Source organism: Geotrypetes seraphini, chromosome 8, assembly GCF_902459505.1.
Source record: "Geotrypetes seraphini chromosome 8, aGeoSer1.1, whole genome shotgun sequence".
Taxonomy (NCBI): Eukaryota; Metazoa; Chordata; class Amphibia; order Gymnophiona; family Dermophiidae; genus Geotrypetes; species Geotrypetes seraphini.
In genome coordinates this window covers 187332139-187344441 of record NC_047091.1, presented here as the reverse complement: position 1 = coordinate 187344441, position 12303 = coordinate 187332139, and the positions used below count along the sequence as shown (strand labels likewise).

Genomic DNA, 12303 nt, shown 5'->3' with positions numbered 1-12303 from the left:
GAAAAGTTGAAAGGGGACAGATTCAAAATGAATGCTAGGAAGTTCTTCTTTACCCAACGTGTGGTGGACACCTGAAATGCACTTCCAGAGGGCGTAATAGGGCAGAGTACAGTACTGGGGTTCAAGAAAGGATTGGACAATTTCCTGCTGGAAAAGGGGATAGAGGGGTATAGATAGAGGATTACTGCACAGGTCCTGGACCTGTTGGGCCGCCGTGTGAGCGGACTGCTGGGCACGATAGGTCTGACCCAGAGGAGGCATTGCTTATGTTCTTATGCTTATGTTCTTATGTACCCTCTGTTGCCTTCCACTCAACCAGTTCCTGACCCAGTTTGTCACTCTGGGGCCCATCCTTAGAGCACTCATATGCCTATAAAATCTAAATGTGCCACATCTAGCGCACATCCTCTATCCAATTTTCTAGTCACCCAGTCAAGGAAACTGATCAGATTTGTCTGACAAGACCTGCCTTTAGTGTTTCCTCGGATCCTACGTTTCTGTGCTGGGCATCAGAATATGTCACATGGCCTTTCCCACTAGACAGACAACCATGTGGATGATGTCATGCTAGGTGATTTAGACCATCTATCACTATATTTTTGAAGATATCTATAGCATCCAGAATTAGCCACAGTATTCTAAAGAAAGGGAATAAATAGAAATAAAACATAATATTTTTGACAAGCTTCTTCAATGAAGAATCAGCAAAAGATGATAAAATAACAGAGGTGTGTGGTCAGGACTTTCAAGGGATTCACACAGGCCTGCTCTGGGGCTAGGTGGGCCACAGCACAGAGCAGGCCCCAAAGAAGGCCTATGTGAAGCGCCAAAAGCAAAGTGCACTGCAGCACCAGCAGGAGTTAGGAAGAGAAGGAAAAGGAAGCTGCGATGTGCTGCACCAGCAGAGGAAAGGAAGGTACTGGACCTATAATGGGGTGCTAGAAGGGGGGAGCAGAGAGAAACTGGACCTGTAAGGGAGGGAGGGGACAGCTGGAAGGAAGGCAGAGATGAACTGAACCTGGGAGGGAAGGACTCCAAACTCCACAAAGTTTCAGCAGGCTGGCCAAACAGGTCCCCAAGAGATTAACCTGATGGCTGCAGACCCAAGTCTGCTTATTCTCCACGCAGGAGAGCTTTCTCCTGCACTGGGGATCTTTGATGCACCGACAGCTGCAAAAAAAAAAAAAAACCAACAAAAAACCAAGAAAAAGTCTGAAAATAATAATGTATAGAGCAGAACAGAAAGACACCTTCCGGCTCACAAGTAAAAGGAAAAACTGAAGGGGGCAGCAGAGTCCTCTGGAGAAGGAGGAGAAGTTGAAAACCTGGAATACATTTCTTCTACACAGCTAGCGAGCATAGGGAGAATACCCTACTGACCAGAATGATACACCTATTGCATGAGAATGGAAGATTAGGTTTATAACTTCAATAATCTTCTGTTAGTCTCTGAAAGATTCCATATGCTAGGTGTTCAATCCCAACCCGCAATCCAGGAGTTGCAGAAATCCACAAACTTTTCTGACCACAAGCTCCACCCCCTTAGCCTGAGAGCTAGCAAACATATCCAGCTAAGTCCCAAAGCCAAGCAACATACCTGGACAAATCAATGACAAGGGGGTTCGGGGGAGGATCCCCAGCAACATAAGTAATTCTTGAACTGGATTGCTCTGCAATATATTAATAAGCGATAAACTGGCACAAAGGCAACTCAGAAATATTGAGGAACAATGTAGAACTAACCTGCTGTGGGAAACGAGCACCCCAGAAAGGCCTTCGGTAATGCATACTCACAGAAACTCCCCACAGGATCTGTCATCTGGCTGGAAAGCGTTCAAGCCTGTAAGGATAATCATCAAGGCAGAAAGAAGCAGGCTATTCCAAACAACTTAGTGTATACAAAGAGGGAGGGTGGGTTGTATGGAATCCTACAGGAACTAACAGAAAAGAAATTATAGAAAGTATAAACCTAATCTTCCATTCTGTTACGTCCCTTCTGGATTCTATATGCTAAGTGACATAACAAAGCAATGGTAACATCTAGGGAGGGACAGAACCTGCCCTCAACACCGAGGTCCCAAAAAGCGACACCAGAACTAGCTGCCACATCCCCTTGGTAAAAAACGGGTAAATTATGAAGAGAGGACCAAGTAGCTGCCCTGCAAAGTTCATCAGGATGAATTGCACGACTCTGCCCACGATGCAGCCTCACTTCCAGTCAAGTGGGCATTAAGCGAAATCGGCAACTGCTTGCCGTGGGTGATGGAAGTCACGGAAATGGCCATTCAAATCCACCGAGCAATCAAAGCCTTAGCCACAGCGAGGTGCAGCAGTCAGGATAAATAGGTGATCATACAGCCGGAAAACATTAGTCCTCTCCAAACAGTGGAGCAAGACTCCCCTGACAGCCAATTTGCGCAAGATCCAATCCTTTCGCTCCGAGCCTGCGGTAGGAAAAGCAGACAAACTTCCTGTTTGACAAGGAAGACAGAAACCACTTTCAATAAAAAGGAAGAAAGGTACAGTATGGAGAAAACGGATAAATCATGAATCTCTCACTTACTGTTTGTGGTTGAGCCAACTACATAACACCAGCGTGCACGCTCTCTGAGAGCAGAATGATTAAAAAGATGCCAGCGCATGCGGTGTGGATTTTGCTGTCAGTGCAGGAGTTGCCTAGGAGACACCGCGCTTAGCTTTAAACTAGTGGTGAGAGATTAATGATTAATAAGATGGAAACTGTGTTTAAGATATGATTTTTTGTAGACATTATTGCTTGTCTTTAAGATATTTTATTGGATTATTTTATAGATAGTTCCTGCGAAGACCCTTGATAAAGCCCCCCCGTTGGAGGGGCGAAACGGGTCCCGTTGGGGAAGCAGAGAACAGTAAATTACTCCACCGAGCAGCAGAGGCCATTCATTGGCGTTGCTTAAGATAAGTCTTTAAGTTTATGACTTAAGAATTGTGTACCAGTTTCAAAAATTACACAATTTAAAAATAATCTACATAAAAAGTTTAAAAGACAAAAATATAGCTTGAAAGAGCTGGAGAGTTTTTTGATCGATGATAGAAACTGGAACCCGATCTACAGCAGACTTAAATTTATCCTGATTGGATTGTTTGCTGGGATTCTGAGATTATTTTCTCTCCAGTATTTACATTAGTCTTGAACTAACAAAGGGCAGCAGTTTTTGATGGTTATGATATATATATATACAGATCTCCATTCCCATCCGTTGTTGATTTATAGAGAACAGAAAGGGACAGAGGGGAGATGTTGGATGAGATGTATAAGGAACACAGAGGGAAGATGGAGAAAGATAAAATGTGAAAATGGATAGAAGATCTGGACAAGAGAAAAACAGAAGACACTGGGACCAAAGCAAATGGAACAATCAATATTTATTCTGAATTTAATTGCAATGTGTCAGTTTTGGCAAATGCATATCTTTGATATTTTAAATTTTCAGTTTCTGTTCCTCAAGCAAGTCTTGACATTTTGAAGATTCCAGTTCATTTTTTGCCGTTATATCTCCATTATTGATATGTGGTCCCTTGATTAATATCTCTTGAGGGTCTATTTTTTGTGCATGTGACCAAGGTATGGTACTCTCCTTGCAGGTGGCTTCTGTGAGGCATTCTATTAGTTTTACTTTCAGTGTAAGGATCTGTAGCAATCTGACTTGTTCTTTTTTTGAAGGAGGAAGTATACTGGTATTCTAGGGTGCTGCTGCCTTTTTGTAGGTAGAGTTGTTATTAACAACAGCAGAGTCAGAATGTAGATTTTGGATGGGCCCAAAAATATGTACTCACCACCCCTGTCCCAAGACTCAAACTTCTCAAAATAAATTATAAGTACCTGAGCTAGTGGGGATCCTCAAGCTCTAGCAGCTGAAGATCTCCCCAAAAGTGCCAGACACTCCTGCATTCAGTTCAACAGTTGGACGCTCCTTCCTAAGTTGCCAACACTGGCACCCCTATGCATACTTAACTTGGAACTTGGAGGCGAGGAGGATGGCAGTTTGAGTGCAGAGCTCCTCTCCCTGGACATTCTCACTAAAGATTTTATAACTATTTAATCCTTTCAGTTTAACTAAAGTGATTTCAGATGGCTTCAAGAAAACAACTTACATTGGATACTGTATTTGCTACAGATGGGAAAAGCAAAAGACCAAAACCAAACCCTGTAACACCATCTAACACCATTCCAGCAGGGGAGAGCCGACGGAGGAGGGCTGCAGTCCGGCCATCGGACCAACGGTCGGCTCGGGGGCCCGTTCCAGCAGGGCACCCGACACTGTCTTCGCTCCTCCCCCATTCCAGCAGGGGAGAGCCGACGGAGGAGGGCTGCAGTCCGGCCATCGGACCAACGGTCGGCTCGGAGGCCCGTTCCAGCGGGGCACCCGACATTGTCTTCACTCCTCCCCCATTCCAGCAGGGGAGAGCCGACGGAGGAGGGCTGCAGTCCGGCCATCGGTCCAACAGTCGGCTGGGGGCCCGTTTCAGCGGGGCACCCGACACAGTCTTCGCTCCTCCCCCATTCCAGCAGGGGAGAGCCAATGGAGGAGGGCTGCAGTCCAGTCATCGGACCAACGGTCGGCTTGGGGGCCCGTTCCAGCAGGACACCCGACACTGTCTTCGCTCCTCCCCCATTCCAGCAGGGGAGAGCCGACGGAGGAGGGCTGCAGTCCGGCCATCGGACCAACGGTTGGCTCAGGGGCCCATTCAAGCTGAACTTCAGTTTTGACTGTTTTGATTTTATTTTCAATTCTTTTTAGTTTATGATATATTTTTTAATCTCACTTATTGTTTTACCACTTATTTTATTTTATCATTCAAATTTCCCCAGAATTCTATTACTTCAACGGTTCTCCCTCTGCATCTATTCTTATCTCCCCTCTTTTTTCAACCTTTCAAAGTCCTTTAGATCATTGTAGTCTTATTTTCTTATTTTTCTCATCTATTCTCTATTTTATTTCTTCATTACTCTACTAATTGTCATTTTTCCAGGTACTTTAGTTAGATTGTGAGCCTTCGGGACAGTAAGGGAATTTCTAAGTACCTATTTTACTTATAATTTTAATGCACCCTATTGTCTATTTTTCTGTAAACCGCTTAGAATCCTAACGGAGTTTAGCGGTATATAAGAAATAAATTACATTACATTAATTACATTACTTAGGGCTCCTTTTACTAAGGTGCACTAGACCAGTGGTTCCCAACCCTGTCCTGGAGGAACACCAGGCCAATCGGGTTTTCAGGCTAGCCCTAATGAATATGCATGAAGCAAATCACTTCCATCATATGCAAATCTCTCTCATGCATATTCATTAGGGCTAGCCTGAAAACCCGATTGGCCTGGTGTTCCTCCAGGACAGGGTTGGGAATCACTGCACTAGACAACTGGAACCCTCTTCCGGAGTCTGTTATAGGGGAAAACACCCTCAAGAGATTCAAGACAAAGATGGACAAGTTCCTGCTAAACTGGAACGTAAGCAGGCGAGGCTGGACTCATTTAGAGCACTGGTCTTTGACCTAAGGGCCACCGCGTGAGCGAACTGCTAGGCAAGATGGACCACTGGTCTGAAAGCTAATTGAAAAATGGATTAGTCCAATAAAATGGTATTTTCTTATTTCTCATTATTTGTTTTATTTCTATTAATTAATTTGTAAAGTGATGATTGTTATGAAGCAGTTTTTTCAAATTTACATCTACTGTCTTTATATTTTGCACAGTATTAGAGGACATGTATTACTGTTGTTGTGGTATTGCAGTGTATGCAGAGTCTGGATTCTTGGCGGTTCAGTTTAACTTCTGTCTACATATTTCTATTTTTAGTTTGTGATTATTCCATATTAGGCGAGGGTGTATCTCTGTTCTGTGTGTATGAAAAAGACATGGCTTTCTGTTAGCAATGACTGTACAGGATCAATTGACTGTGCAGGATCTGGCTTGTTTAGTTTTACAATGCGTGTGTTGGTGTTCTAGTGCTCACTGCAGTGTTTAAGATGCTGCCTTTTCCTAGGTGCACTCTTGTTGTGTGACTCATTAATTATTACTAAAAATATCTTTTTTATATAGAGGAGGGGGTTGTTAAAAAATGATCAGCACTGGCTAAGTACGCCACTGGATTTAATAACCCTATTCTAACTTTACTGTTAATGTAGATGTTGTTCCTCCCCACACACACACACTACAAAGAATTAAAGTTGTGTTAACATCAACCAGCTTTCAAATGACATTATAAGCAAATAAAAATAAAATATTTTTAATACATTGCTAATTACACTGCACAACAAAGTTTTTGCTTCCTGAACACTGCTGGGTGTTTCTTATAGAATTTTGGGTGCTGATCATGAATATTACATCAAAAATTACCCATCACGTACCATTTCAGAGAAATCTTCAATTTTGTCGTGATTTTTTCTTATATTTGGATGCAAACAATTTTTTCTCCCATAAGTGTCTTATCAACAACGGTTTGTGCCGCCTGGGTATGTCCATGCATAAAATCTAGCCAGGTTGGAAGCTGTTTTATGGAAGATGACATCCTGGGCATGTCTGGGCAGGTCTGAACGAGCTTGCGCTGTCTCACCATGCTATAATGGTGGCTTCCATACACCGATCCTGCTCATTTGGTTAATATAGATAGTCCGTGTGTGTATATAGTATCAGTATAGTAAAGTATAGTAGTATAGTAGCTGTAGCAATATAACAGTAAGTAAGCTTGATGCTATAGACGTTTTGGTGTCGGGCAATATGTCTCGTCGGTGTCGTAACAGCCGCGACACATTCTGCTATATCTGTGGGGAATATACACTTACGCCTCAGAGACGTTCGATGACTGCCCTTGTAAAGAAAGCCTATCATCTGTATTTTGGCTGCAAAATAGGTGATCAAGACAAGCAATGGGCGCCTCACATTTGCTGTGCGACATGTGCTGTTAGTCTGAGAGCCTGGCTCAGAGGTACTCGAAAGACGATGCCATTTGCTGTTCCGATGATATGGCGAGAACAGAAAGACCATGTGACGGACTGTTATTTCTGTTTGACTAATGTGTCTGGTTTCTCTGCCAAAAACAAGAAGTCAATTGAATATCCTAATCTGCCTTCAGCAATGAGACCCATGCCACATGATGACAGTCTTCCAGTTCCGAAACCACCAGAGGATTGGACCTTAGACGAACCAGATGAAGAAACTGCAGTGCAGGGTTCTAACAGTGACATTGACCCGGATTTTGAACCATCCTCATCAGGCGATCCACATCTGATAACACAGTCCGAATTGAACGATTTGGTCAGAGATTTGGGTCTGTCAAAAGCAAAAGCTGAGCTGCTAGGTTCGAGACTGCAGGAATGGTGTTTGCTATCACCAGGTACGAAAATTTCTGTGTTTCGAGACCGGCATCATGATATAACCAAATTTTTTGCACAAGTCGACAGTCTCTGTTTCTGTTGTGACATTGAAGGATTGTTCTCGGTCTTTGGTTGTGATCACAACCCGGAAGAGTGGCGTCTTTTCATTGATTCGTCAATGTTAAGCCTGAAAGCTGTTCTGTTGCACAATGGCAACGTTTATCCTTCAGTACCTGTTGGCTATGCAGCACATATGAAAGAAACATATGAGAATATGGAAATGTTACTAAAGTATGTCCAGTATACCAGGTATAACTGGAATATCTGTGGAGACCTCAAAGTCGTTGCTCTGTTACTAGGACTGCAGCTTGGCTATACAAAGTACTGCTGTTTCATCTGCGAATGGGACAGCCGAGACAGAGAGTCGCACTATTCTAGAAAGAACTGGCCACTCCGTAAAAAGTTAGTTCCAGGACAGAAAAATGTAGCACATGAATCGCTTGTTGACCCGACAAAGATATTTTTGCCTCCTCTTCACATTAAACTGGGACTCATGAAGAATTTTGTGAAAGCAATGAACAAGGAAGGGGAAGGTTTTTGTTATTTAAGACAGATGTTCCCAAGAATAACTGATGCCAAGATCAAAGAGGGTATTTTTGTTGGCCCCCAGATCAGACATGTTATGAGTGACAAGCGATTTGAAGATCTGTTAGTTGGGCCGGAAAAAATTGGCTGGAAAGCCTTGAAAGACGTTGTTGACAATTTTCTGGGCAATTACAGAGCCCCAAACTACATTCAGCTGGTAGACAAACTTCTCAAAGCATACAAGAGAATGAAGTGCAATATGTCACTCAAGATTCATTTCCTCCATTCACACTTGGACTTCTTCCCCGCAAATCTCGGTGCTGTGAGTGACGAGCACGGTGAAAGGTTTCATCAAGACATAGCTACGATGGAGAAACGATACCAGGGCAATTGGAATCCGTCAATGCTTGCCGACTATTGTTGGATGCTACAACGTGATGCACCAGACACTGAATATAAAAGAAACTCGGGAGCAAAACACTTTTAATTCTGTTTCATTTAGTCGCTTGTGCGAAACGTAAACTTGACTATATATTTTATTGTCAGTAAACATAAAAATGTCTATTTCTCATAGTTCTTACGTGATGCAGTAAAACCAAAACCATATTTGAGCATACCAAGTTGGTACCTGTCATAATCACCAAAAACTTTTCAGGAATCAAGACTTAACCAAAAAATTGTTGTGCAGTGTTATTACCTGCATCTTTACCTAAACTGTTTTGCCCTAGCTCTCACTTTGATCTTTATCTTCTACTTTTTTATTTTGCTGTACTGCAATCACACATGTCTCCTTCAAGGCTCAGTAACACTTCCATAAATTATGTGGAAGAGGTCTGGAAGTGGGGATCGCATCTATTTCATATCCTCAGTGAGGCCTCAGGAAGGAACCTAGTGATCAAAACATGGTTAGAGGTGTTGTAGAGCCATTTCTTGTATGACTGGATGAGTTATATTTATCTCTTTTTTCAGTTATTTAAATTCATGCAGAAATAAATGACCTAATGACTTCATTAACGCATTTCCCTTTTTTAAACTTCTATACCATTTGAAAGAGGGCAAATATCTAATTATTCACTTCTAGAATTGGATACTTCTTAAATTTAGTAAAAATATTCTGGCACAAGTGTGAAATCTTAAAAAGGAAGTGATATTGAGCACTGGAAAATAATAATTAACTAATAGAAATAGTACACATTTAATTTTCCCCACCACCAAATTTCCCCGTCCCGCCCCACCCGGCTACGTTTTCATGCCACCCGGCTGGAAAATATTTCTGGGGAGAACAGTGCAGGACATTTATTTTAGTCATTATAATTAGGATGGGGACTCTAGCCACCTGTTTTACAAAGGCGCGCTAACGGCCCCAAAGCCCATAGAGATTTAAAGGGCTTTGGGGCTTTTGTTGTGCGGCTTTGTAAAAGAGGCCGTAGCTCTCTATATAAGTATTTATAAATAATAATGTTAAATGGATATTTGTTTATTTATGGACTCAATTATTTAGCCTGTCCTCCCACAGGAGCCCAGAATGGGTTACAAGGTACATTCACAATATGGTTGAGACAGGACAGAGATAACATAATTTACAATAAGACATGACAAAATAAAACATATTACACTGTGCAGCATCTGGTGTCGACTGAATTATTTATAGAGCATGGTGTAATGATTATGTATAAAGATTGGTTAAATAAATGAAAATATTTCTTATGCAGTCGACTCCGCTTAAATGCACACCCCTCGGACCGGGTCACCATGTGCGCTTAAATCAGGGGTCTCAAAGTCCCTCCTTGAGGGCCGCAAACCAGTCGGGTTTTCAGGATTTCCCTAATGAATATGCATGAGATCTATGTGCATACACTGCTTTCAATGCATATTCATTGGGGAAATTCTGAAAACCCGACTGGATTGCGGCTCTCAAGGAGGGACTTTGAGATCCCTGGCTTAAATGGAATGTACACTTAATAATAATAATTTGTATTCTTATATACCGCCATACCCCAAAAAGTTCCAGGTGGTGGGGAGGAGGGGCTGTAGTTAAGCCAGCTCAATGGCGCCTGGGTTGCTGGAGACTAACGTACAGCTTGAGAGGAAGCGGAGAAGTGACTTTCCCAGCCGTCCCAGCGCTTAAGGTGCTGTGTGAAGCCTAGCCATTCGCAGTCTGAACCCGAGTGAACGTAAGCGGACCGTGCGCTTATCCGAATTGCAAATATCCGGAGTTTGTGTCCATGGACTTTAATGTAAAAAAGGGTGCGAATAACCGAGGTGCACTTAGGTCAGGGGTCTCAAAGTCCCTCCTTGAGGGCCGCAATCCAGTCGGGTTTTCAGGATTTCCTCAATGAATATGCATGAGATCTATTAGCAGACAATGAAAGCAGCGCATGCAAATAGATCTCATGCATATTCATTGGGGAAATCCTGAAAACCCGACTGGATTGCGGCCCTCAAGGAGGGACTTTGAGATCCCTGGCTTAAATGGGATGTACACTTAATAATAATAATTTGTATTCTTATATACCGCCATACCCCAAAAAGTTCCAGGTGGTGGGGAGGAGGGGCTGTAGTTAAGCCAGCTCAATGGCGCCTGGGTTGCTGGAGACTAACGTACAGCTTGAGAGGAAGCGGAGAAGTGACTTTCCCAGCCGTCCCAGCGCTTAAGGTGCTGTGTGAAGCCTAGCCATTCGCAGTCTGAACCCGAGTGAACGTAAGCGGACCGTGCGCTTATCCGAATTGCAAATATCCGGAGTTTGTGTCCATGGACTTTAATGTAAAAAAGGGTGCGAATAACCGAGGTGCACTTAGGTCAGGGGTCTCAAAGTTCCTCCTTGAGGGCCGCAATCCAGTCGGGTTTTCAGGATTTCCTCAATGAATATGCATGAGATCTATTAGCAGACAATGAAAGCAGCGCATGCAAATAGATCTCATGCATATTCATTGGGGAAATCCTGAAAACCCGACTGGATTACGGCCCTCAAGGAGGGACTTTGAGATCCCTGGCTTAAATGGGATGTACACTTAATAATAATAATTTGTATTCTTATATACCGCCATACCCCAAAAAGTTCCAGGTGGTGGGGAGGAGGGGCTGTAGTTAAGCCAGTTCAATGGCGCCTGGGTTGCTGGAGACTAACGTACAGCTTGAGAGGAAGCGGAGAAGTGACTTTCCCAGCCGTCCCAGCGCTTAAGGTGCTGTGTGAAGCCTAGCCATTCGCAGTCTGAACCCGAGTGAACGTAAGCGGACCGTGCGCTTATCCGAATTGCAAATATCCGGAGTTTGTGTCCATGGACTTTAATGTAAAAAAGGGTGCGAATAACTGAGGTGCACTTAGGTCAGGGGTCTCAAAGTTCCTCCTTGAGGGCCGCAATCCAGTCGGGTTTTCAGGATTTCCCCAATGAATATGCATTGAAAGCAGCGCATGCAAATAGATCTCATGCATATTCATTGGGGAAATCCTGAAAACCCGACTGGATTGCGGCCCTCAAGGAGGGACTTTGAGATCCCTGACTTAGGTGGAGTCGACTGTCCAGCTTTTTTGTGTGATCTCATGCATATTCAAGGAGAAAATCCCCAGGTCCGGCTAGAAACGCAAAGCAGTGTGGGATTTGTAGTGCCTGATGCTGTCCAGCGCTTTCAATCCCATAAAAGGAGGCAAAGGCGTACCAAGTCGCTGATGAGTTGCTCCACCAAACTCGGGGCCGCAGCCTTGGCCGTCGCCGGGCTCCCGCGGCCTCTCTCCCACGACAGGCCGCGACCCTGCAGCAGGCCTTCGGCCAGCTCGAAATAGCCGCGGGGGTCCCGCGGGGACCCGTCGCCCGCCAGCTCGGCCTCGCGCCGCTTTCTTTTCGCGCGCCCGCGCCGTTGCCCTGACGACCCAGCGGCCGACGCGCTCAGCTCTGCCCGCCACTGCCTGCGGAACTCCTCGAGGGGGCCTTCCCCGGCCATCGCCGTCGCTTCGAACGTGTCACCCCGCTCGCGCCTGTGTGGCGGGCGGTGAAAAAGAGCGGGTTGGGCCCTTGCTGCAGCTGGACTACAGCTCCCAGGATGCACCGTGCTCCGGTGAGGCGGGTTCTCATTGGGTGGTTTACGGTAGGCGGAAGCTGAATTCCTTCCTGGCCTTCTCCACCCAGTTGTGATTGGCCAGGTGCAGAAGCCCCGCCCCCACCCGAACGCCTTCCCCAAAGGCCCTTCAGAGATCCTTCGCCCTGCTATTTATTTTTAGTGCCTCATTTAAAACGTGTCATAACATAATTCTGAGTTGGGGGTTTTTGGTTTTTTTTTTTTTAATCTTTATTGATTTTCAAACTTTGACAGTTTACAATACAATTAATTGAACATAAACACTGCATAAAACGCACTATTAA

At 44.2% G+C, this 12303-nt stretch overlaps 1 protein-coding gene across 1 annotated transcript in view; it reads right to left on the bottom strand.

The window, feature by feature from the left end:
• The window catches only part of LOC117365536 (F-box/WD repeat-containing protein 8-like), a 49341-nt gene extending 37374 nt beyond the window's left edge, over nt 1–11967 (bottom strand). Inside the window, exon 1 of the mRNA XM_033956017.1 lies at nt 11603–11967. Coding sequence (XP_033811908.1) covers nt 11603–11884 — 282 coding nt within the window. The 5' untranslated portion in view covers nt 11885–11967. The remainder of the gene's footprint in view (nt 1–11602) is intronic.
• Between the last annotated feature and the right edge of the window lie 336 nt (nt 11968–12303).